The sequence below is a fragment of the Pipistrellus kuhlii genome, unplaced genomic scaffold, assembly GCF_014108245.1.
Source record: "Pipistrellus kuhlii isolate mPipKuh1 unplaced genomic scaffold, mPipKuh1.p scaffold_m20_p_62, whole genome shotgun sequence".
NCBI classification, from domain to species: Eukaryota; Metazoa; Chordata; class Mammalia; order Chiroptera; family Vespertilionidae; genus Pipistrellus; species Pipistrellus kuhlii.
The window spans coordinates 1,486,019-1,513,247 of NW_023425565.1; the positions used below are offsets into that span (position 1 = coordinate 1,486,019).

A 27,229-nucleotide genomic window follows, 5' to 3' on the forward strand; every position below is an offset into this window, starting at 1 on the left:
CAGAAATCAATGACATAGAGACTAAAAAACAAAACAAAAACACAAACAAAAAAAGTTCAACAAAACCAAGAGCCAATTCTCTGAAAAGATAAACAAGATTGATGAACCCTTAGCCAGATTCATCAAGTAACAAAGAGAGAGGACTCAAGTAAATAAAATCAGAAATGAAAGAGATGTAAAAAAATCTGTAAAAAATCAACACTTTTTTTTTTTTAAAGTGCTTCTCTGATCCATGGAGTGATACTCTCTCAACCTCCCCTTTTCCCTTTTATCCATCAGACCAAGGCTGAGAGCTTAAAGACACTTCTTTTTTCTTTCTTTTAAAATATATTTTATTGATTTTTAAAAAATAAGTATATTTTATTGATTTTTTACAGAGAGGAAGAGAGAGGGATAGAGAGCCAGAAACATCGATGAGAGAGAAACATCGACCAGCTGCTTCCTGCACACCCCCCACCGGGGATGTGCCCGCAGCCAATGTACATGCCCTTGACCAGAATTGAACCTGGGACCCTTTACTCTGCAGGCTGACGCTCTATCCACTGAGCCAAACTGGTTTCGGCGGAAAGACACTTCTGACTCTCTTGACTGCAGGCTTTCTCACAGCCTCGGCCACTAGGGGGAGTGAGGACAGCACTCAAAACTCCAGGTGACCCTCATGCAGTTGAAGGGGCAGCAGTGCTGATCCGCGGCCCCCAGCTGTCTTCCCTTTAGAACCCCTAAAACAATTCTACACTCAAAATGATCCAAACATGCATTCCCCGATGCAGATACTGCTCTCTAGGAATAAGAGATAACCTTTTTAATTTGGTAAAACCATAACCATGCATGGATGACAGTCTATGCTTTCTAATTTCTGGCAGTCTGAGTGACTATTTCTGGGTAACAGCCATGATGCAGGTTGTTCCTCTAAAGTTTTTCTATTTATGCTTTTTAAAACTTTTCTAATTTTCTCTACTAAAAAAAGAGAGAAGGAAACAGTAAAATCTTATAGGAGGGATAAATAAAAGAAGTCAATAATTGTTTTTAAAGCTAATGGCTAAACCTCCATAAAATAAAGCATCTGTAAAGAAAACAGCAATATTCAAACTCTTACGATAGTCAAAGAAATTAAAGATATAAATAAATTGAACTACAAAAGACAACTGTTACCATGATAAAGTAAATCTAATTTAAGAAGTATATTAATATCTCAGTTAAGGCCAAAGTTTTCATTTTTTAAAACACCTTTCACATTAAAACACTCAGGGATCCCTGGCTGGTGTGGATGGTGGTCGAGTGTCACCCTGTGCTGTGATCCCTGGTCAGGGTGCACATCCAGGTTGTGCATTCTGTCCTCAGCAGGGGGCGTGCAGGAGGCAGCCAAACAGATTCACCGCTGTTTGTCTATCTCCCTTCCTCTCTCTAAAATCAATTAAAACATATTAAGAAATAAAAACTCAAGGAAGATATCGCCTTCATTCTTGGGAAGGACTATTGTAAACATAAAAGTTATGTTTATCACTTTAAAAACATATTTTAGAAAACTTGGAGAAAGTATTTCCTGTACAATACCTGCGTGTATGTGAGCTTATGTGGTTGAGCAAAAGTAGATTTACAGTTGTTAATATGGAAAATACAACGATGTAGGAGAACCTCAGTTCTCGAACTTAACTTGTTCCAGAAGATTTGTTCGAAAACCGAATCATTTTTCCCCATTAGAAGTAATGTAGATTGGATTAATTCATCCAGATCCCCAGATTGTTCTAACCTTTCTCACACACAGTACATTTCATCTGTCAACAAACACTTTCTTAAATTTGTCGAACCCCCTCCCACTCGCCCTGAACGCTCAGCCTCACTCCAGCATGCAGCGTCTCCCTTGCTGCCACAGGCTGGCTGCTTCTCATTCCTCCACAACAGTCCACAGCAGTTTCCTGCCTCTCCCATTGCCTGTGGTCATTATGGTTTTCACACCATTAGGAATACCAGCACTCCTTCTTTCTAGATTTCTTTATTGATGAAGGTATTACTATGTGTCCTTATCCGCCCAACCCCCACTCATGCCCGCGCCCTGTCTCTGGTGTCTGTGTCCACTGGTTAGGCTCACATGCATGCACACAAGTCCTTGGTTGATCTCTTCCCTTTACCCCCACCTTCCCTCTGAGGTTTGACAGTCTGATCAATGTTTCTCTGTCTCTGGATTTGTTTTTTGTTCTTTTGTTCATCAGTTTATGTTGTTCATTAGAAATACCAGCATGCCTGATGACCTCTTTTATGCCTTAACATTGTGGTAATCATCCATTTTGCCAGCAAAAAACCCCCACAAATATTCACAGATGTTAACTGGTAAACTGAAGCATAGTAGCCCATTCTCTCCTTTGTTTGAAAAAATATCTATAGTTGAAAGGGTCAATAAAAGGTTATGAAATAAGCTCCTGGAATCTTACTCTCAAACCTGCGGAGCTACAGCCGTGGTCAGCGGGCTGCATATTTGACCCCCAGACTGGTCAGGGTTCCTACAGGAGGCAACCAATTGATATGATGGATATGCCTCTCTTACATTGGTGTTTTCTCTCTCTCTGTGTTGTAGGTGGTTCCATCTGGCACAGCATAAACCACCCCATGGGATAAGCAGTCTTTAAACTGCTGTCAAAAACTACTCTCAAACACATATGTAGACATATGGTCCTGCAAACATAGACTTAAACACTTCTCTTTGGCTCGTATAAATGAGGACTCAGTTCAGCAATACTTACAGTTAGCATTGGAGTTGTCAACAGGCCCCAAGCAAAGAATTCAAGGAAAATTACAATTGCAGCATGGTACACACTTGGTCGGCCAAAGCCTTCTTGCTAAAAAAGGAAGAAAATTATTATTAAAAAAGAGTAGAGAAATTTTTAAAATCCATTATCCTAAAATGGCATCTAACACACATACACAGTATAAATTTAAAACCTATCCTATACAATAATCCTATGTAACACAAGGCTAATATGCAAATCGACCAAAACAGCAGAATGACAGGTCACTGACATGCACTGACCACCAGGGAGCAGATGCTCAATGCAGGAGCTGCCCCCTGGCGGTCAGTGCGCTCCCACAGGGAACATGCTGCTCAGCCAGCAGCAGGGCTTACGGTCTGGTGCAACTGTAGCAAGGACCTCTCGGGGATGTCCGACTGCTGGCTTAGGCCTGGGTCCCAGACTGCAAGAGGGCACAGGCCAGGCTGAGGGACCCCTGCGTCCTCCCAGTGCAGGAATGTCATGCAATGGGCCTCTAGTCCCATTAAGATAAAACTTCATTCTGCAGTATCCCTGATTCTTTCATCTTCCCTAATTATAGAACATACCATGATTATAGACTTTCTACTCATCCCATCAATACAAATTACTGGAGCTTTGGTAAAAAATCAACTGATTCTTCAAGGGACTGAGATTCCAGGACCTCACTATTCTGTCTCTTAATGTGTTGCTTTTCAGCATCTTGGCCTCTATAGATCTAAAGTTCCTAGCCCAGTGGTCGGCAAACTGCGGCTCACAAGCCACGTGCGGCTCTTTGGCCCCTCGATTGTGGCTAATTAGGGTACTTTAATTAAGTTAATAACAATATACCTACCTATATAGTTTAAGTTTAAAAAAATTGGCTCTCAAAAGAAATTTCAATCGTTGTACTGTTGATATTTGGCTCTGTTGACTAATGAGTTTGCAACCACTGTTCTAGCCACATAAGGAAACGTAGGCACTGGAGTCAGTCATATGCTCAAAAGCTTCAGGGAAGTGATGATGTAATTCAGTGGTTAGGGGAAGAAACGTCCTCCATACTAAAAGTGTCAAAATCCCTTTTTCAGTTTCTGTTTTAAGACGGCCTATTCGGCTAGTTTTCTGCAGTTTTTGACTTCCAGAGAGGAAATCTGAAACTCTTCTTAACTAAATGTTCTCTGACTCTGTTACAATGCTTCCTATGACATCAGGTGCTGTTAGCACTTAGACCTAGAAGTGAACTGACAAAAGTCTGTAAAACCCACAGGATTCCTATGTTTACATTTTCAAGTCTTCAAAAGGCACATTTACATCTGTATTATTTAACTAGAATCTAATCATAACAAAAGATCAGACAAATCCAGACTGTGAGACATTCAATAAGATAACTAGCCTAGTCTCCTTAGAAATCTCAATGTTATAAAAGACAGAAGTAAATGTCGGAAGACCACAGGCATAACAACCAAACTAATGCTTTTTTTCTGGACTTTAAATAGCAAAACCTAGAATGTGGAAAATTTTTAAACAAATGGACCAGTTTCTTCAACAAAGAAATGTATAGATAAAGAAAAGAAAAAAGGAGGGAGAAGTATGTTAGTATATAGATTTAAGAAATATGTGGACTTTTGAGTTTTGTCTTAAATAAACTGGAAAAAAAAAAGAGAATTTTAAGTCAATCATGGATATTTTAAAATACACTGGATATTAGATGATAACAAAAGTAGGAGATAGGGTGGCAAAAGAATACATTTTTTAAAAGTAAATAGCCTATATTATTTTACTGATAATTTCATAATTACTCTGTTGAAAATTCTGATAGTCACTCACTGTATACAGCAAAGTAAATGCTTCTAAGCAGTCAAACAGTGTGAATGTCAATAAACAGCCTATTCCTCTCGAACCATTTGCTTTATTTATCAAGCAGCATGCATGTAAAAATCTCAAAAACACTCTGAGAAGCAGCCACAAGTAGAAGCACAGGAAGATACCGTTTTACTCGCAGTTTCTGGGATTTGGTGCTCTTTCCCAGGCAGTGAGCTTTATTTATGGAGACCAACAGATAGAAACTATGTTGCTGCAACGCTGATTAAATATTTTTAAGATGCACATTTTATTCTGTGTGTACATTTCTTCATGCTATTTTTAATATCGTGCAAAAAAACAAACACACAGATGACCCACTTTTTGTTCACACATTATATATTTTTAAAGTAAAAATTTAAAAAATAAACATCTTTTAAAATGCAAATTTTACATTATTCTCTTCTCTACATAAATTACTTTTAAAAATATATATTTTATTGATTTTCTACAGAAATGAAGAGAGAGGGCCGAGACCGGTTTGGCTCAATGGATAGAGCGTCGGCCTGGGGATTGAAGGGTCCCGGGTTCAATTCCGGTCAAGGGCATGTACCTTGGTTGCGGGCATATCCCCAGTAGGGGGTGTGCAAGAGGCAGCTGATCGATGACTCTCTCTCATCAATGTTTCTGGCTCTCTGGCTCCCTCCCTTCCTCTCTGTACAAAATCAATAAAATATATTAAAAAATAATAAAATAAAATATAAAAAAAATTAAAAAAAAAAAAGAAATTAAGTGAGCGGAATAGTTAGAAACATCGATGAGAGAGAATCATCAATCAGCTGCCTCTTGCACACCCTCCCCACTGGGGATGTGACCTCAACCAAGGTACACGCCCCCGACTGGGATCAAACCTGGGACCCTTCAGTCCGCAGGCCGAAGCTCTATCCATTGAGCCAAACCGGTTTCAGCATACATAAGTTACTTTAATTGTACTATCATACATCCCTAACCAATAACAGTGACATATGAGAAAAATGCAACAGGCAGGCCTTGATATGATGGAAACTTGGTGTGAGCAATCAGACAAAAGGTAAATCTTCTTTACTTCCAATTATTTCTAAGTTCTTGGGGCCCAATATGCTGAGGAAAACAGTGTCATACATTTACTTCTCCTTTAAGTTATCTGAGCTAATTAGAAAGGCTTTATAAAACTTAACCAATTATTGCCCTGGCAGCGTGGCTCCGTAGGTTGGAGCATTGTCTCCTACACCAAAAGGTTATGGGCCCATACCTAGGTTGCAAGACTGATCACATATGTGAGGCAACCACTTGACGTTTCTCTCTCACATCAATGTTTCACTAGTGCTCTAAAAAAATAATAAATGAATATAACATACTTGAGTGAGGATTAAAAAACCAATTATTCCCAGTTGAGCCTGATCTAGTACTGCCTCTCTCAATCAGTGCAGTATCCCCTTTTTGTTTTGTTGCCTTTTTTTAAATTACTAGTGGTCCCATGCCCAGCCTGTACCCTCTCCAATCTGGGACCCTTCAAGGGACATCCCTCTCACAATCCAGGACTGCTCGCTCCAATCTGCTCGCTTGCCTGCCTTCCTGACTGCCCGTAACTGCCTGGTCACCTCCTAACCACTCCCCTGCCAGCTTGTTTGCCCCTAACTGCCCTCCCCTGCAGGCCTGGGTCCCTCCCAACTGCCCTCCCCTGCTGGCCTGGTCCCAACTACCCTCCCTGTAGGCCTGGTCACGCCCAACTTCCCTCTGCTGGCTTGGTCACCCCTAACTGTCCTCCCCTGCAGGCTAATCACCCCAACTGCCCTCTCCTGCTGGCCATCTTGTGGTGGCCATCTTGTGTCCACATAGGGGCAGGATCTTTGACCACATGGGGACAGCAATCTTGTGTGTTGGAGTGATGGTCAATCTGCATATTACTTTTATTAGATAGGATAGAGGCCTGGTGCATGAGTGGGGGCTGGCTGGTTTGTCCTGAAGGGTATCCCAGATCAGGGTGGGGGTTCCCTTGGGGCATGGGGCAGCCTGGGTGAGGGGCCTGTGGTTGTTTACAGGCTGGCCACGCCTCCCCCCCCCCCCCAATCTGGGATTTATTTATCTTCTACAATTGAAACTTTGTAGCCTGGAGTGGAGACAAGCCTTCTGCTTGCTCCGTGGAGGTAGCCATTTTTGTTGGGATTTATATATCTTCTATAATTGGAACTTTGTAGCATTAAACATAGGCCTGGACCGGCCAGGGTGTCCGGAAAGCTTGGCTTCCTCCATTGCCAGGGAAACCCAAGCCTCCCTCCTGCTCTCTGTGGCCATAGCCATCTTGGTTAGGTTTATTTGCATATATGCTCCTGATTGGGGACATAGCAAAGGGATGGTTAATTTGTATATTACTCTTTAATTAGATAGGGTTACAGAACATCTTGAGACATTTGAAAGCAGACAATGAAAAATGAGTTGTGACCAGCTGGCCTTGCTCAGAAGTTCAGTGTCAATCTATGAACCAGAAAGTCTCGGTTCGATTCTGGTCAGGGCACATGCCTGGGTTGTGTGCTCAGTCCTCAGTAGGGGGGTGCAGGAGGCAGCCAATGATTCTCATCATTGATGTTTCTGTCTCCTGATATCAATTTTAAAAATGTTTAAATAAGTGTGTTGTGATGTCTTCATACACTCTCATTACCATCTCTCCCATAGTGGACTACTGTGGCTTTGGAATCCTGACTACTGTTGCCTAGATTCAGCAGCGAACAGCCATCACCCAGTGCCTGACTTCTCTTCCCTGCCCCTTTGACACTACACTCAGAGTGATCATCTAAAACACAACTCTCATCCTGTTGCTCCTGCACAGGACTACAAAACAGCCCACAATTCCTCCAATTCCTGTATACCAACATTTTGGCAACATAACTGTGCTGCCGATTCCATCAATAGGTGGAGTTATTTGTCCACTTCCTGGACTGGAGCCGGCTTAACCAACAGATGTCAGGTGAAGTGACAAGATGGACTTCTGAACCTTGCCCCCTAGAGGCCTTCAATACCAAGTGGAGAAATCCCTTAGAGGCACAGGAGAACGAGAGCATGTTAAGCCCTCCCAATTGATGTTCCTCAGACCCAGCAGTGACAGCCATCACCCATAGCCTGACAAAAGGAGCAAGGCCATCTTAAGTCACCCTACAAATGACTACAGTATCTGCCATCAAATCCAGTGATGACCCCTGGCCGAACACAGCCCAAACTGCTGACCCCCACAACTATCGTGAAAAGCCACTAATTTGGGAGTAGTTTCTTATGTATTTTTAAAAATTTCTTTATTGATTAAGGTATCACATACTTGTCCTCATCCCCCATTTCCATCCCGCATCCCAGTTTCATATGTATTAACTAGGGGCCTCATGCATGAAAATTCATGACCAGAGGGAGGTTCCTTCAGCCTAGCCCATCCCCTCGTAGTCCAGGAGCCTTCAGGGGCGGGAGGCGACCCAGTGATCCGGAAAGGTGACGACCCTATCACACCTCTGCTGCTGGCATTGCCGGCAGCACAAGCCTCGGCCGGCCCTAGTTACTGAGCCTCGGGCAGCCCTGGGCGGCTGGGCAGCAGCCATCTGAGGCTTGCCTGCACCACAGGCCGGCCTTGAGCATCTGGGGAGCTGAGGGGACTGGGGGATTCTGGAGGCAGGTATGTGGAGTGGGAACTGGGAGCCGCCCTCTTTGAGGACCTGGCAGTCAATTAACGGGGCAGTCAATTAGCATAATGCCTTCTTATTGGCTGTGGGCGCTGCCATCTTTGAGGGAAGAGCAGTCAATTAGCTTATTTCCTCCTTACTGGCTGTGGGCGTTGTCATCTTTGTGATGGTGTGAGGGTCAATTAGCATATCCCCTCTTTACTGGATATGATTATTAAGTGATACAAATACCCTCCTTTTGCCCTCATGATTATGTTTAAACTCTTAAGACTGCTTTGAGGTTCCTTTTGAAACTCTTCAATCTCATCGCTCAGTTCAAACATAACTTGATAAAATATTTGAGATTAAAGAATAATATTCACACAAACCATTATTTGATATTTTATTATAAAAATATACTAGTTAGGTATTATAGTCAGTTGTAGTCAGAAAGGGCAGCAAGAATTCCTGAAAGCCCAGCTGGTGTTGCTCAGTGGTTAACCAGACGGTCATGGTTCAATTGAACCAGACAGTCATGGTTCAATTCCTGGTCAGGGCACATGCCCGGGTTGCAGGCTCAGTCCCCAGTAGCAGGCATGCAGGAGGCAGCCAATTCTTTCTCATCATTGTTTCTATCTCCCTCTCCATTTCCCTTTTTCTCTCAAATCAATAAAAATATACTTTAAAAAAAGAATAAAAATACTTACCATGGTTGGTGTTTCTCAATGGTTAGAGCATCAGCCCACACACTGAAAAGATCAAGATCAAGGGCACATACCTGGGTTGCAGGTTCAACCCCCGGCCCTTGTCAGGTGTGCATGTGGCAACCAATCGATGTGTCTCTCTCACATCGATGTTTCTCTTTCTCTCTTTCTTTTACCCTTTCTAAAAATCAATGGGAAAAATATCCTTGGGTAAGGATTAACAACATAAATAAATGAAAATAAAGTGGGTTCCCAAAAACTGGGGTTTATTTAAAAAAAGAAAAAGAATAAAAGTACTCAACTCCAACTGATTAGTTACTTGCTGAGCTCTATCTACATATGTCAGCTAGCTGCCGGGGACAATACTAGCAACCAGAGAAATTATTCCTGCTCCCATTTCATGGATGTAATATTTAAAAGGAAATGAATACTTTGAAGGATAAGGACAGTCTATTACAAAGAATCCTGAGCTATGCCCAGGCAAAACAGCATCCTGGGACAGTGGCCACAGACACTATGCCACACACTGATCACAAACGCTACACTTTTGAGATAGTAACTATTATTAACCCCTAATTTTATAGATGACAAAACTCAGATGAAGAATTTACTTGTAACTTGCCCAACTGAAACGGTCAGTAAGCTGGTATTCCATCCAGAGTCAGATACCTCCGGAGTGTGTTACCACTGTATCACTTACACTGCCTTTTTCTTAGCCCAAACTTCTCCCCAAATGGAATTAGCACAGATACAAGGCAGGCAGCCTGGACTGCAGCAACCTGAGTAAGAGGCAAATAGGAGTCAAATGTAGAGCGCTCCTTAAGCAAAGCACAGCAGACCTTTCCCCATGCTTTCCCCACACGAAGGAATCTGGCAAAGGGACAATCTCTACTAACCCTTCACCTGCTGTTTCACTCTGACCTGTGGAGTTCAGATAAAGTAGGGCATACGGCTTTTATCCATCGGGTCATCTGTTGCCAGTTGGAAAAAGATAAGGTTAAAAATTACTCCCACATGTTTCACACAGAATCCCAGTAAACATCAGTGACCTGTCAATATGAAAGCAAAAGACAGAGAAGCCATCATACAAACCAACTGAATAAAAAGGAGAGTCCACAAACAAGCCATGTATGCATGTCCAGCTGATTTTGGGCAACAGTGCCAATCCCATTCAGTGGGGAAAGAACAACTGCTTCAACAAGGAGAGCTGAGAAAATTGAATTTCCACTGGTAAGGAATAAAGCTGGACCCTACCTCACACCATGTATAAAAAGTAACTTAAAATGAATGATGACCTCAGCTAAAACCACAAAACCCCTCACAGGAAACATAGATGTAAATCTTGGATTTAGTAATGAATGCTTAGATATGATTCCAAACTATAAGCAACAAAAGAAAAAACAGATATGGGCTTCCTCAAAATTACAAACTTTAACTGGACTTTATCAAAATTTGAAATTTCTATAAATCAAAAGAAAATCAACAGAATGAAAAGGCAACTTGTGGAACTGTGGAGGAAATATTTGTAAAACACATATCTGATGAGCTAATATCCGGAATATATTAGAAACTTCTACAACGCAAAAACAAAACAAAACAAAAAACATACACTCACACACACACACACACACCCCAAATAACCAGATTTAAAAACGGGCAAAGGACTTGAGTTGACATTTCTCCAAAGAAGATATACAAATAAACATAGGGAAACATATGGGAATATATGACCAATAAACATGGAAAGATGCTCAACACCATTCATTATTAGATGAGTGCAGAATATAAAACATGAAACATCACCTCACACCCATCATCAAAAACAAAAAAACAACAGAAAACAACAGTGTTGGCGAGGATGTGAAGAAATGAGAACCCTGGTACACTGTTGGCAGGGAAGTAAAGGCTGCAGCCATTTGAGAAATTTTATGGCACGTGCTCAGATAATTAAAAATAGAATTACCCGGTGACCCCACAATCCCATTTCTGGATAGATATTCAGAACCGAAAGCAGGAGCTCAAAAAAAGGTATTTGTATACTCATGTTCCAGCAGATTATTCACAACAGCAAAAAGATAGAAGCAACCCAAGTACTCATCAACAGATAAATGGAGAAACAAAAAGTGGTATATATACATAAAATGAAATACTATGCAGTATTAAAAGGAAGAAAATTATGACACATGCCACACATCCTTTCAACAGTATTGATGACAACACGTATCAACAACCCTGAGGACATCATGTCTAAGTAAAATAAGCTAGTCACAAAAAGACAAACAGTAGATGGCTTCACTTATATGAGGTAACTAGAGGAGTCAAACTGAGAAGCTGAATGCAGAATGGTGGTTACTAGGGGATTTGTGATGGAGTCAATGGGAGTTGCTATTTAATGGATATATAAAGTCTCAGTTTTACAAGATAAAGAAGTTATGAAGATTGATGGTAAAATAATGTAACATAATTAACACTAATGAACTACTTAAAATGGTTAAAATGGTAAATTTTGTTAAATATGGCTATTATAAATATTTCTTAAATCAACTCTTATTTCCATATATTAGCAATAAACAATTGTGAATTTAATTTTTTTTAAAGAATTTACATTTGTGCTGAAACCAGTTTGGCTCAGTGGATAGAGCGTTGGCCTCCAGACTGAAAGGTCCTGGGTTCGATTCTGGTCAAGGGCATGTACCTTGGTTGCGGGCCCATCCCCAGTAGGGGGTGTGCAAGAGGCAGCTGATTGATGATTCTCTCCCATCAATATTTCTAATTCTCTATCCCTCTCTCTTCCTCTCTGTAAAAAAAATCAATAAAGCCAAAACCGGTTTGGCTCAGTGGATAGAGCGTTGGCCTGCGGACTGAAAGGTCCCAGGTTCGATTCCGGTCAAGGGCATGTACCTTGGTTGCGGGCACATCTCCAGTAGGGGGTGTGCAAGAGGCGGCTGATCAATGATTCTCATCGATGTTTCTAGCTCTCTCTTCCTCTCTGTAAAAAATCAATAATAATAATAATAATAATAATAATGATAATAATAATAAAATATATATATATAAAATCAATAAAATATATATATTAAAAAAATTTACGTTTGTATTATATTTACATTATATGTACAATAGCACCAAAATATGAAATAGGGAATAATCTGACAACTGTTGTGGAAGAATTATACACTGAAAACTACAAAACACAGCTGAGAGAAATGAAATAAGATCTAAAATAAATGGAGAGAGAATGCATTCATGGATCAGAACACTCAATATTGTTTTTAATTCTCGCCAAACTTATCTTCAGAATCAACACCATCCCATTGAAAATGCCAGCAGGGCCCTAGCAGGTTTGGCTCAGAGGACAGAGCGACGGCCTGTGGACTGAAGGTCCCAGGTTCAATTCTGGCTAAGGGCACATGCCCAGGTTGTGGGCTTGATCCCCAATAAGTGGTGTGCAGAAAGCAGCTGATCGATGATTAACATTTCTATCTCTCTCTCTCCCCTTCTCCCTTCCTCTGTTAAATCAATAAGGAAATATTCACTGAGTGACCAGATTATTATTATTATGATCTCTGAAAGCATAATAATCAGGTCATTCAGTGTGTGTGTGTGTGTGTGTAAATTATATATTAGAGGCCAGGTGCATGAATATGTGCATGGGTGGGGTCCAGCCAGCCTGGCCAGGGGTAGGGGACATGGTCAGTTGGCTGGCCTACCTGCTAGGTGAACTCCTAGTCAGGACAATTTGCATATTAGCCTTCTATTTTATAGGATGTACAATGAGTGGCCAGATTATTATGCATTCAGAGATCATAATAACCTGGCCACTCAGTGTATATATACTAGAGGCCTAATGCATGAAGATTCATGCAAGAATGGCCTTCCTTCCCCTGGCTGCTGGAGCCGCCTTTCCACACTGCCCAGAGGCCCAGAGTATCCCACCCCCAGCTGCTTAGAGCCTGTGTATGCAAATTAACCCACCATCTTTGTTGGGTCAATTTGCATACTCACGCCTGATTGACTGGTGAGCATCATGAAGGTACAATTTGCATCTTACTCTTGTATTAGTGTAGTCTAGAGGCCTGGTGCATGAAATTCATGCATGGGGGGGGGGAGTCCCCTCAGCCCAGCCTGCACCCTCTCCAATCCGGGACCCCTTGGGGGATGTCCATTTAGGCCCTATCCCAGCAGTCGGACATCCCTCTCACAATCTGGGACCACTGGCTCCTAACTGCTCACCTACCTGCATGCCAGCCTGATTGCCCCTAACTGTCCCCCCTGCTGGCCTGCTGTCCCCCACCTTCCCTCCCACCACCAACATGGTTGCCTCCAATTGCTCCCCCTATGGCCACCCCTGTCAAGTCCCACAGGGTTGCAGCTTCAGTTTTGGTGCTGGGGGGGGGGAGGGGGGCGCAGCTTCAGGTTGCAGCATGACAGTGTGACAACCATTTGCATGTTAGCTCTTATTATATAGGATAAAAAAGAAAATACCACCAGGCTTTTTGGTATAAATTTATAAAGCTGATTCAATTACTTCTAAAATGCAGACCCCAGAATAGCCAAAACAATTTTAACAGAGAACAAAGTCATAGAACTAGCTCTCATTTTGTCTTATGAACTTCCAGTAACAGAGACTGAATAGTGTTAATGTAAAGATAAACAAATAGATCAATGAAAGAGAATCCAGAATAGACTAACATTTTGACAAGGCTACAAAAGCAACTCAGTGAATAAAAACGCCTTTTCAACAAATGATATAGCAAGTGGTTATCTACCATGTGCAGAAAGAACTCCATTCACACGCTGCACCAGATAAAAAATTAACGCACACCTCCCCTTCACAGAAGGCAATGCTCACTTGGTTCCCGTCTCTTATTCAGGTTAACCTCTCCTTGTCAATATCACTTTTAGGTCAATATACCTCTGGGCCAAACAAGGTAGAAAAAGGCAGCAGCCACTTCCTTAGCGCAGTAACATGGGCAGAACCCAACGCCATGAAGTCAAGCTCTAGGGGAATTCTAACACATTAAAATAAAACCACGTCCTGGGACCTGCAGTGACACGCTAGCAAACAGAAACTGCAAGCAGGGAGATACACTTTGGAGGCACTGGCTATGCCTTAACAGACCTGACTACAGGCACCACTGCTCTCAGCCACACGCCCCCCTCCACACGGGCCACAGGCGCCGCTCTCACTGCGTCAGCACCAGGCACTCCCTCCCTCTCCCGTCGCAATGTGTTAACACGAAGTGACTCTGCGCCTTCAGAGAAAAGGGAAGCCTGGACATGAAAATCTACTTGTGCCCAAACTACCTTCAGGGTTCAGAGAAGGAATCTGGGAATAAATTGCCTAGGTTTCTTTAAGTAAACATACCTCAAAAGTTCCTGCTCTAACACCTAATTAACAATTTTAATCTTCAGAATGGGTTCTAGTTCCTGTACAAATTAGTAAAACAGAGAGAACTGAATACTCATTAATCAGGGAACCCCTATAGAATCTGACCAATCATTCATGCCAAAAATATTGAGAAATAAGAAAAATAGCCGAAGCCGGTTTGGCTCAGTGGTAGAGCGTCGGTCTGCGGACTGAAAGGTCCCAGGTTCGATTCCGGTCAAGGGCATGTACCTTGGTTGCGGGCACATCCCCGGTAGGGGGTGTGCAAGAGGCAGCTGGTTGATGTTTCTCTCTCATCGATGTTTCTAGCTTTCTATCTCTCTCCCTTCCTCTCTGTAAAAAATCAATAAAATATATTTTAAAAAAAGAAAACAGCTAATATTACTGAGGGCTCACTAGGTGCAGGCGGTGGCACCCTCAAGATCTTCAGGGAGGTTGTGCCACTCGCCCCAAGTTATGTGAACTAAGGCGGCAACTGGATTCCAGGCGTGCCGTCTCCCCAGCGCGGTGCTCCGCCGGCGGGCCCTTCCCACCCCCGGGCGCAGCCAGGGCCCTGCTGGCCTCTGGGGTCACAGCGACACCCAGTGCGGAGGCAGCTGCCGTGTGGTAAGCGAGAGACAGTCAAAATCTAGGTCAGAAATGCCGAGGAACGGGCCGGGACGCGGGAAGCCAGACCTGCGCCTTCCCCCGCGGAGCCCAGGGCGGCCGGCAGGGCGGGGGCGGGAGGCGGGCCTGGGAGCCGGGAGGAAAGGCCCCGGCCCCTTCCGCCAGCGCGGGACGCTGTGGGGATGGGGACCCGCTCAGCCTTTTCCAAACCAGCCCCGGCGCGGGCTGTGCGGAGGCCGCCCCGGTTCCAGCCGGGCCCGGCCAGGCCCGGCCCGGCCCCGGATAGCTCCGGGCCCTCCACCGGCGGGCAGCCGCCCCGGGGGCTGCGCGGCTCCGGCCCGGCCCCTCCTCCGGGAGACAGACCCCTCCTCCGGGAGACAGACCCCTCCTCCGGGAGACAGACCCCCTCCTCCGGGAGACAGACCCCTCCTCCGGGAGACAGACCCCTCCTCCGGGGGGGAGACCCCTCCTCCGGGAGAGAGACCCCTCCTCCGGGGGGGAGACCCCTCCTCCGGGAGGGAGACCCCTCCTCCGCGAGGGAGACCCCTCCTCCGGGAGGGAGACCCCTCCTCCGGGGGACAGACCCCTCCTCCGGGGGGGAGACCCCTCCTCCGGGAGAGAGACCCCTCCTCCGGGAGACAGACCCCTCCTCCGGGAGGGAGACCCCTCCTCCGGGAGGGAGACCCCTCCTCCGGGAGACAGACCCCTCCTCCGGGAGACAGACCCCTCCTCCGGGAGGGAGACCCCTCCTCCGGGAGACAGACCCCTCCTCCGGGAGGGAGACCCCTCCTCAGGGAGACCCCTCCTCCGGAGAGAGACCCCTCCTCCGGGAGACAGACCCCTCCTCCGGAGACAGACCCCTCCTCCGGGAGACAGACCCCTCCTCCGGGAGAGAGACCCCTCCTCCGGGAGGGAGACACCCTTCTCCGGGGGGGGGGAGACCCCTCCTCCGCGAGGGAGACCCCTCCTCCGGGAGACAGACCCCTCCTCCGGGGAGACAGACCCTCCTCCGGGAGAGAGACCCCTCCTCCGGGAGACAATACCCCTCCTCCGGGAGAGAGACCCCTCCTCGGGAGGGAGACCCTTCTTCGGGGGGGGGGAGACCCCCTCCTCCCGAGGGAGACCCCTCCTCCGGAGACAGACCCCTCCTCCGGGAGACAGACCCCTCCTCCGGGAGAGACCCCTCCTCCGGGAGGGAGACCCCTCCTCCGGGAGACAGACCCCTCCTCCGGGAGGGAGACCCCTCCTCCGGGAGACAGACCCCTCCTCCGGGAGGGAGACCCCTCCTCCGGGAGACAGACCCCTCCTCCGGGAGGGAGACCCCTCCTCCGGGAGACCTCTCCTCGGCCTGGAGTGCTCCCAGGAGTCTCCCGGACCCGGCGGGCGGCGGGAAAAGTTTTCCCGACACGACAGGCCCCGCGAGGTGCCGCCGAGACGCCGTGGCCCTCCGCCCGCACCGCGCCGCCCGGCTGCAGCGCACGCACCTCCCGCAGAGCCGGCCCGGCCCCGGCCCGCGGGCTGCCCGCCCGGAGCCCGCCAACCCGCCGCCGCCGCTGAGGGGAAACCAGAGCGCTGGCCTCAGGGCGCCGCGGCCCCGCTCACCCCGCTCACCCCGCTTCCGCCGGCGGCCCGCACGGCCGCGCGCTCCTCCGCCATGACTCCCGCCGCGGGCTCCCCGCTCAGGCCGCGCCGGCTCCGGCTCCCGGCGCCCCGGCAGGACTGCGCCGCCCGCCCGCGCCTTCATGGGCTCCGCGCCGGCGCCTGCGGGCCCACGGCCCAGGCGGAGGCGGCGGAGGAGGTCTGAGGGCCCGCGCCCGCCGCCCCGCCCGCGCCCGCCGCCCCGCCCCGCGCCGCCGCCCCGCCCCGCGCCCGCCGCCGCCCCGCCCCGCCCCGCCCCGCGCCGCCGCCCCGCCCCGCGCCCGCCGCCCCGCCCGCGCCCCGCCCCGCGCCCGCCCGCCCCGCCCCGCCCCGCGCCCGCCGCCCGGAGGTACGTCACGGCCGGGGCGGTCCTCCCGGGAGGTGGATGGAGCGGGGAAGCGGAGGCCCCGCGGGGGGTGCGGTGCTGCGCGGGAGGGCCCGGAGCCGACGCCAAGTGAAGGCGAATGTAGCGCCGTAATCAATAAAGAAATTAAAAACCAGAGAGAACGGCACGGCGATGGCGGGCACGGGGATGGCGGGCCCGGCGGTGGGCGGTAAAGGGCCACCGCCCCCTGCAGCCGCGCTCCGCGTTGCCTCCGGCGTGAGGGCCCACACGGGCTGGAGGCCTTTGAACTGGAAGGTTCCCGGGGTTGACCTCGCCGCCCCGTCCCTGTGGGTCTGAAGTCACGTCCCTTCCCTGCGGGACGCCGGGCCCTGGGCTCCCTCCTACCGGGATGCCGGCAGCCACCGCGCTGGGGCACCGACCCACGTGGACCCCCGGGACGAGGCCGACTGAACCCGGGCGGGGAGTGTCCGTCCCCGTGGCGCCTGTGCTGGGTCTCCTACCCTCTGCTTCCCGCTCCGGTGCCGGCGGACAGTGAGCCCGGGTCCGGTCCAAACCCGTGTCACACGGGCGCTGGCGCGGAGATTCTCCTCGCCCAGTGGTGAGCAGCCCCGGGTTCGGCCTCATTTCGGTCTTAGGATTCTGGAGGCGGACGGCCGCCCGCCAGCCACTTACACTTGGCTTCCGTCTAAAACCGGGCATCTCTCTCTCTCCTCTCCTCTCTCCTCTCTCCTCTCTCTCTTCTCTCCTCTCCTCTCCTCTCCTCTCCTCTCTCCCCTCTCCCCTCTCCCCTCTCCCCTCTCCCCTCTCCCTCTCCCTCTTCCTTCTCCCCTTTCCCCTCCCTCCCCTCCCCTCTCTCCTCTCTCTCTCTTTCTCTCTCTCTCTGTCTCTCTCTCTCTCCTCTCTCTCCCCCTCACCTCCCCCCTCTCCCCTTCCTCTCTTCTCTCCCCTCCCCCCTCTCCCTCTCTCCCCTCCCCTCCCCTCTCCTCTCTTCTCTCTCTCTCCCCCCCTCCTTTCTGGATGTATTCTCCCGGGCCAAATGGGTCAGTCAGGTAGTCTCCCGGAGGATGAACTGGTGCCGGTCCCCTTAGAGCACGAGGCCCCGCCCATCACCAGATAAAGCCCAGCCACGGACTGAGTGCTGGACCTCTGCCCGGCATCTCTTCCCCTGGCTCAGCATCCCCAATGTCCTTACGAGGGCACCGGACCTCGCAGGGGGGGAGTGTGCCTGGGTTGTTGAACCCTAACAGACGGCAGGGGCCTCGCAGGAACAGGGCGTGCAGTTAAACTCTGGCCGGGGGATGCACACAGGCTGGTCACTGGCACCGGGTCCTCGGCTGTCTAGGCAGCTGGGAGAGACAGACACGGTTCCGAGCAGCACATCTCTGACCCTCCACACGTCCACGCCCGCCCAGGCCCCACGCAGGCTTAGCGGGAGAGTCCCTGCCTGTGCTTGTGCTCTGCCCAGCAGGCCCATAGCATCCGGCCAAGCCCGCCGCCCCCCGGTGCAGGACCCACTAAGCTTCACTCCGAAGCCTCCTTGGTGAGGGGCCTGGGAAACTGCTAGGCAAGAGTTGGGACAGGAGGGCCAGCCAGCTGTGTCCACCTGCAGAAGCTCCAGCCGGTCAGAGGAGTCGGCGTGACCGCAGACAGCTGCTCAGCTGGCGCGTTAAGTGCTGGTGACGCTTCGCCTCCATCGGGATTCTGTGAAGCGGTCGCCCGCTCTGGGAGCATTCTTAAGTCTCATTTCGCCAGGTTTTCCCTCCCGGTCCACTGGAAGTGTGGAAAGGTGAATTAGGGATGCTCCCGGGACTTTCCCACGCCCGCGCGAAGAAAGGCTGTTCGAAGGCAGGCGCCCCACTGCCTGTAGGCGGCCCTGGGCCCGGGCCCACCTCTCCATGATGCTGGAAAACGGCGGAAATGGCACCAGGGGAATGCAAACCATCGGCGTAGGCACGTGGCCACATGGTCCGCTGGTTAATGCTGAGGTTCTGGGGGCGGCCCTGAAGCCGGAGGAGAGACGCTGCTTCTAACGGGCCTTGTGAAGTCTGGATGTGCGCCGTGTGAACGCTGTGCAGGAGGGTCCCGTTACCGTCTCCTGTGGGTGTGTGAATCCGTCCGTTAGAAGACGGGGACCGTCCTAGCGGCTGGCAGACCGGGGACCGGTGGCGGGTCTGAACCCTGAGAGTCTGACAGCACCGGTCACTGAGTGCGGGGTGTTCTCTCCTCTATGGAGACGGGGGCACCCTGTCCTGGGGGGGCTCCTGTCCTCAGAGCCAGAGGCTGCTCCGCGAGGTTGGGATCGTGAGACTCTGAGGTGGATTTTAAGTGTGAATGACAGTCCTGGGGAAAGGAAAAGAGAGCCCTTGTACTCAGACAAGCCTCTTCCGGTTCCAAAGGCGGTGGCATCAGCAAAGCCCCTCCCCGCACACTTCCGGTAACGGGGGTTGAGGGGGGAGTGTCCGCCCTGGCCGTGGGGGCTATCAAGCCTACAGGGGACGGCAGTTAGGGGTGACCAGGTGGGCAGTGGAAGGCAGTTAAGGGCAAACAGGCTGGCAGGGGAGCAGTTAGGCATCAATCAGGCTGGCAGGGGAGTGGTTAGGGGGTGATCAGGCTGGCAGGCAGAAGCGGTTAGGGGCAATCAGGAAAGCAGACAGGCAAGAAGTTGGGAGCCAGCAGTTCTGGATTGTGAGGGGTATCCAACTGCCTGTTTAGGCCCAATCCTACATCCCTCAAGGGATCCCAGATTGGAGAGGATGCAGGCTGGGCTGAGGACAGCCCACTCCCCCCCATGCACAAATTTCATGCATCGAGCCTCTAGTTTAAAATAAAGAGTCCTTTCCAGGGATCTCTCAGAAGATGTAACATTTTAATAAATGTATCATAACAAAATAGTGATTGTCTCTAAATGGGAAAACAAATGGGAAAACCAACACACCTTAAAATGACATGGTTATGTTATAGGCACCAGAGAGGTGTTCCCGGACAGGACAGCCCCCTGAGCCAGAGGGAGAGGCTGTCCCCAACCCTGACCCTTGTTCTCATGCAAATGAGCTTGACTGCATTTTTTTTTTAAATATAATATATTTTTATTGGTTTTTCACAGAGAGGAAGAGAGAGGGATAGAGAGTTAGAAACAACGATGAGAGAATCACCGATCAGCTGCCTCTTGCACACCCCCTATTGGGGATATGCCTGCAACCAAGGCACATGCCCTTGACCGAAATCGAACCCGGGATCTTTCAGTCCACAGGCTGACGCTCTATCCACTGAGCCAAACCAGTCCTGGCTTGACTGCATTTGAAAACCTGTGTTAAAGCAGTTGGAGCATGCACCTTTATTGAAAAAGCAAAGCGAGGAAACCTTTTCACCTGGCTCATGAAGCATAGAAGGCTCTCAGCTCATGGGAAGAGCAGGCTGGGTGGGTCTGGGCCCTATCTACCCTCTGGTCTATAGGTCTCAAAATTCCTTTAGTAACTCTCAAGGCCCCTGTTTCCTTTGTTGAGGCCTTCCCAGAACACAAGAGAGGCACCTGGCAACGCTATCTTGTCAAGCCCGACACTGCGGGCTTCTCTGCTTAGGGAGGAAAGCTGCCCTTTTCCCGCACCTCCCCCTGCTCGTCCCCAACCATCTCCTTAGGGAGGCTTTTAACCATTTGCTGTGCCCTGGGCTGGGGAAGAAAATGGCTTTTAGTTACAAGCTGGCTGCAAATGGCCCACCCTGTGTGGCCTTATCTTAATTTCCCTCAGTTTCCCTATTCCTCCTGCCCTTTAATAGTTATAGATCTAACTAGAGGTCCAGTGCACGTTCACTGGGAGGGTATTGAGAGGGACAGTGGATCCCTCAGCTCAGCCTGTGCCCTCTGGTAGTATGGGAGCCCTTGGGGGATGTCCAACTAACAGCTTAGGTCCGCTGCCCATGGAGTGGGCCTAAAGCGCAGTTAGACATCCTCAGAGCTGCTGAGGAGGCAGGAGAGGCTCCTGCCACCACCACTGTTCTTGCAGTCATCAGCCTGGCTTGTGGCTGAGCAGCCCCCCCCCCCCCCCCCCAGGGGAATACACAAATCACCAGGAGGCAGTTCCTGCATTGAGCATCTGCCCCTTGGTGGTCAGTGCGTATCATAGCAACTGGTCATTCCACCCTTTGGTCCATTTGCATATTAACTTAAAAAAAAATATATATATATATGTATATATAATTGATTTTTTACAGAGAGGAAGGGAGAGGGATAGAGAGTCAGAAACATTGATGAGAGAGAAACATCTATCAGCTGCCTCCTGCACAACTCCTACTGGGGATGTGCCCGCAACCAAGGTACATGCCCTTGACTGGAATCGAACCTGGGACCCTTCAGTCTGCAGGCCAAAGCTCTATCCATTGAGCCAAACCAGTTAGGGCTGCATATTAACTTTTAATCTTATAGGGTTATAATGTAATTGACACCTAATCATGTTCTTTCTGTAAGAGACAACATTCCAGCCGGCACCGGTTTGGCTCAGTGGTAGAGAGTCGGTCTGCGGACTGAAAGGTCCTGGGTTCGATTCCGGTCAAGGGCATGTACCTTGGTTGCGGGCACATTCCCAGTAGGGGGTGTGCAAGAGGCAGCTGGTCGATGATTCTCTCCCATCGATGTTTCTAACTCTCTGTCCCTCTCTCTTCCTCTCTGTGACAAATCAATAAAATATATTTAAAAGAAAAAAAGAGACAACATTCCAGAATAACAATCAGTTATAAATGAAAGTCTCAGAATTTATAGACTCTTGGAGATTTTTATATAATCTCTAGAACATTTTAATGTGGTTATGATTTCTTATTTGATAAAACATCTCATGTACCTTAAGTATAAATTTTTTCCTTCATAAGGAGAGAAAAGAAACCCTTTTTTTTTCAACAGAGCATCTATGCATGCACAGCACATGTGTGTGAGGGAGTGTGTATACTCCCAACCTCTCTTTGTAAAACAAATGGCAGCACATGGTAAGCTTGCTCTGCACTTGGTTTTGACCTTAATATGTTCTGGAATTCACTCCATGTCCGTCAACACAAGGTCCTCTCTCTTCTGCAGAGGGGCCACTATATCGTAAATTATTTTTTAGCTCACAGAAGTTGACATTACTGATGAATGATGTCTGTGAGCTAAAAATAACATGAGAAGATTAAAGAAGGACGGGAAAAGGGTGGACAGCCTTTGTCTTTGTGTTTGCTAGCCAGCTTCATCCACTGCCTGCAGGCACCCCTTTCCCGTCTCGCATAGTCCAGGGTTCCTGTTCAGGGCTCCGGTTCTAGAGGAGGCTACACACAAATGTAAGAGACTAGAAAAGTATTAATTTGGGAATATTGGGGGCCAGGTGGGAGCCTACCTCTATGGGGAGTACTCCTCCTCACACTGGCCTTGCAATCCCTTTTATTAAGGTTTGGTATCCACCCATAGCCAGTAATAACCAATCAGCAAGGATTTACATAAGATTGACAGATGAAAGTTGCTTCAGCTACCAATGACTCAATCAGAGGACATGGGTGGCTTCCGACAACTGCCTCTTTAAAAAAGTTTTTTTAAATTGATTTTTAGAAGGAGAGGGGATTAGGGAGAAAGAGAGAAATATTGATCAATGTGAGAGAAAAACATCAATCAGCTGCCTCCTGGACACCCCCTACCGAGGACTGAGCCTGCAACCCGGGCCTGTGCCTTGACCTGGAATCAAACTGGCAACCATTCAGTGCATGGGATGATGCCCAACCAACTCAGCCACACTGGCCAGCGCCATCCCCATGGGAGATCATGCAGGAGGCAGCTGATCAATGATTCACTCTCATCATTGATGTTTCTATCTCTCCCTCTCTTCCTCTCTCAAATCAATAAAAATATATTTTAAAATGTTAAAGAATACACTTGGCATAAAGCACAAGTGGGCATCTTAGCTATTCTGAATGCCCCATTTGGTTTCTTTTCCCCTATAGGTTGCAAGATTCCTTTGCTGGATAGCCTAGATTTCAAAGTCCCCTTTTTATATTGTTGTGGCTTTTCCCAGAATTTATGAGAACATCTGTTGATTTTATTTTGGCAAGTCCCAAGACTGCTGACTTCTTTTCCCCTTTCCCTCCACCTGCCCTTGCAGCTATCTCTCCTGCTTACCATTCCCACCTCATGTGATATCATCCAAATGATTTGGGGGTGGAAGGATGGCGGTCAGTTTTCCTTATCTACTTCCTGTTGATTGAGGACGTAGAGCTGGGTGGCATCACTTGTCTTGCCAGACATTACTAGTATATGTATGTGTTAGACACACCTGCCCTCAGTAAGCTCAGGCAAATGAGAAAAAGATTTAAAGACACCCATTGTATGAGGCTACACTGTTGGAAAGTGCTTAAACTGGGGAGTCACCCCAAAGTAGATTCTGGGGTAAAGAGTTTGAATTTTATCTTGGGAACACAGCAACTAAATGATGGGAGATCAAGGAGTCACTATCAGATGGTTTGTTAAGAGGTCACTTTGGACAATAGAAAGATTTGAGGAAGCAAGGGTTTAAAATACAGGCAAAGGCAGCTAGGCAATGATTAATCACATTTGGGGAGTCGCAAAGATAAAGCGGGAGCAGGTATCTACATTAACATCTACCCATCTTTGCTTACCAAACTCGGGGACCTGGGTGACATCCATTTGCCAGATTGGATTAGGTTTAAGACCCCCTAGGGTTAACCCCCAACGATTGCACAGGGCAATGAATTACACACTGAAGGCACTGCTTAACAATTTGACGAACTTGCTCCCTAGAAATATGGAATTGTCTGCATAAGGCAGCAACATTTTGATGATGCAAGTATGGGAGGGCTGGGAAGAGAAAATGGGTAGCCTCTTGCATTACAGCAAGGAGGTGATTAATAGCGTAATTGCCTATTGCTAATGGACCAGGGAATGAGATGGATATGACTGATAAAGCAGGGAAACTGTGGTTCTCTAATGACCTTTTGAAGGTTGAAAAATAAATGGAAGAGTTCCTCCGGATTAGTGTGTCCTATAGTAGCCGTTTCAATTAGTTTGGCCAGGATGTGAGGGTGATCTGGCTGCGACATCTGTCACCCCATTGATCGCCAGAATTCGGCTGATCTGGCTGGCTAGGCTGGTGTCCCCCTCCTCCCTCACCAATCCATGTGCGCCCTCCCAAAGCTGCGCGCTCGGCCGAAGAGGACGACTTTCCCCCAAGAGGAGAGGACCGGTCTTCGGTCAAGGGTATATGAGTAGCTGCGCTCCCCTGCTAGAACCTCCAAACAAGCTCTCAATTAGTTTGGCCATACCACATAGGCACTATCACTATGTAGGTTAATGGGCGCCAAGGCAGTCTGTCAAGGCATAGGTAAGACCTTGTGTTTCTACCCGTTGTGCTGAAATATTGTATAAGGGGTTTGAAGGACCCTTGCTCCCCACTGCAGCAGATCCAGCCTTTCCAGAACTGGATCCACCTGTAAAAATGGTTAGTGCCTGAGGTATGGGTTGTGACTTCACTGCCTTTGGGAAGGTAAAGGTAGTGACTGAGAGAAACTGTAAAACCTTATTTGCTGGGTAAAGGTTACCAACCTCTCCAGAGAAATTAGCAAGTGCAACTTGCCAACTAGTTGATCGTTGCCAGAGCCGGTCTTGCTGAATAGCAGTAAATGGCACTACAATAAGGTCAGGGTCTCGGCCCACTAACTGACCTGATCGAAGGCAAGCTTGAGCTATTAGCTGGGAAACCGAATCATGGAAAGAAGTTAATACCTTAATTGGAGAATGAGCCAAAATATAGCCATTCAACAACACCAGGAGCTGGCCAAATGACCCCAGTAAGTGTATGTGTTGTAGGGAAAATTAAAAGAAGGGAGTAATCAATTCTATTAAGTTGTGCTGAGTTATGGTATCCTCAACTTTATGTAAGGCTGTCTTGGCTTCCTCTGCCAAGAAGCGTGGGGATGACGGAGATGAATCTCCCCTTAGTATATGAAATAAAGGGCTTAAATCAGCAGTGGTTCATTTTAAAGCAGGTCAAACCCAGTTAACATCTCCTAATAATTTTTAGAATTCATTTAATGTAAGTAAAGTGTCAGTCCGAATTTGAATTTTGAGGTTTTATTGTTTTCCCCTCAATAATGCTGCCAAGATAAAAAAATGTCCTTTGAACTTTTTCGGGTGCTATGCAAAATCCAGCACAATGCAGGGAATCCTGTAAATTTATACAGATATTATTTGGATGTGTTTCACTTTCATGAGCTAAGAGAATGTCATCCATATAATGAATAATATAAGCCTCAGGATATTTTTTCCTTATAGGATGTATGGCTGCAGCCACAAATCCTGACATAAGGTAGGACTATTGGCCATGCCCCGAGGCAATACTTTAGCATATCTCCACCCCCATCTTGCTTCCTCCAGTCCTCGCTCATTTTGTGAGGAAGCGCATCCTCCGGAGGGCTCTCTCCCACAGGAGGAGGAGGAGGCAGCGGAGGCGCCAATGGAGGAGAGGGAAGTCTCTGGCAGCCTTCCCCCATCTGTCTTGATTCCCCTGCCACATTCCTCCACTCCCTTTCTGGATCGGGCTCTAGGCAGCCCCCAATCAGGGACCACAGACTGAAAGTAGAGGCAGGCATTTCCTCTGGACCTTCAGCCGAATAATGATCTCGAAGTTGTTTTCCGCCCTTCTCCCGTGCCTCTATATTTACCTCTCCTTCCTCAGAAAACCATGGGCAGGTTTTACTCACAAATTCCAACAAATGGAAAAGCTGTTCATACCTCACAGATCAGCTCCTTGCTTGGAGCATAGCCTTAAGCATAGATACCCATACATCCTTTCCCTGCGATCCTGAATTTCCCATGTCTTACACCTAGCTAGTACTAAACTGTGCTCCTTACCTTCCTTTTTGCTTTCTGGACGTGCTTCACTGGGATGTTCTTTCACTGGACAATTGCAGTTCCCTCATACTCAGGCCCACATTGAGTACCACTTGGGTTGAACTCAGTCCCACGTTGGGCACCACTTGTGCTGCGCCAGCAGAGCTAAGGGTTTGGCAAGCCTGAGGGAGGCCAGCAAAGGATGAAGGAAAGACAAAGAGAATAAGCTAGGTCTAGGTGGATCTTCTGTGCCTGGTTGAAATCACAGAAAAGATCCAGATGGCAAGCTGAGACTTTATTTTATAATCAGAGGTAAACAAGGTAGTGGCCACCATAGTTACAATGTTCTTGAGTTTCACTTGTTTTGGCAGCACTTACTGTACCTCCTACAGCCCATTAGGTACCAGGAAGGATCTAGGAAGCATCATAAGGTCAAGCTTAATTATGCTATGAGGGCTGTGCCCTCCAGGCTGGGACTTGTTTCTGGCTTTGCCCGCAGGTCAGTCCGAGGCTTAGCCCTGTAACCTCTCCCTACATTCAATCTTCTTAAATTTATTGGGATTTGTTTTGTATCTTAACATGTTGTGTATACTAGGAAATGTTTCATTTGCAGGTGAAATAATTATTTTTGCTGCTTTTGATTAAATGTTTTGAAAATATTGATTAAATCCAACATAGCATCATGTTTTGGACTTCTGGACTTGTGTGTCTTTTTCCTTCACCAGGTTTAGGAAATTTTCAGTCAGTTCTTTAAATAAGTCAATCTCTTGCTCTATCTTTTCTCATTCTTATAACCTCATGATGTTGATGTTACTTTATGTTGTCCCAAATGTTCCTTAAACTCCCATATCTTATTTTTATATTTGCTACTCTAATTGGGTCTTTTCTGCTAGCTAGACTTCCAAATTGCTGATTCCGTTTTATGCTTAATCAAACCTACAGTTTATTTTTGCAATGTATTCTTTATTTCAGTTATTGTATTATTATATGTATTTATTATTATTTGTTTGGTTAATCCTCACCTGAAGATATTTTTTCCATAAATTTTTATTTATTTATTATTTTATATATTTTTATTGATTTCTTACAGAGAAGGGAGATTTTATTTTTTTAATAAATCTTTATTGTTCAGATTATTACAATTGTTTCTCCTTTTTCTCCCCATAGCTCCATTCCACCAAGTTCCCATCCCACCCTCTGCCCTTATCCTCCCCCCCCCCCCCCCCCCACGATGGTTCTCATTCGTAGGTATATGATTTTTCTCCAGTCTCTCCCTGCACCCCCTACACCCCTTTTCCCCCAAGGATTGTCAGTCCATTCCCTTTCTATGCCCCTGATTCTATTATATTCACCAGTTTATTCTCTTCATCAGATTTTTTTATTTACTTGATTTTTAAATTCACTTGTTGATATGTATTTGTTGATCATAATTTTTATCTTTACTTTTTTCTTCTTCTTCCTCTTCTTA

The 27,229-nt window shown here is 47.6% G+C and overlaps 1 protein-coding gene and 1 long non-coding RNA gene across 4 annotated transcripts in view; both read right to left on the minus strand.

Moving 5' to 3' along the window:
* Positions 1–27,229, minus strand: part of MFSD14B (major facilitator superfamily domain containing 14B) — a 73,209-nt gene extending 45,980 nt beyond the window's left edge. Inside the window, exons 1-2 of one of the 3 annotated variants that reach the window (XM_045575040.1) lie at positions 27,205–27,229; positions 2,739–2,834 (exon numbers count right to left, since the gene is read on the minus strand). In XM_045575040.1, coding sequence (XP_045430996.1) covers positions 2,739–2,747 — 9 coding nt within the window. In that variant the 5' untranslated portion in view covers positions 2,748–2,834; positions 27,205–27,229. Of the gene's footprint in view, positions 1–2,738; positions 2,835–16,531; positions 16,755–27,204 lie in introns of those variants that run through there. The other 2 variants (XM_036420110.2, XM_036420109.2) reach the window with 2 other exon arrangements.
* On the minus strand, positions 3,829–10,551 carry LOC123651590. The gene is made up of 2 exons (XR_006740407.1): positions 10,180–10,551; positions 3,829–3,971 (listed from the first exon to the last, which is right to left on the minus strand). It is a non-coding gene; the product is annotated as an uncharacterized LOC123651590 (long non-coding RNA).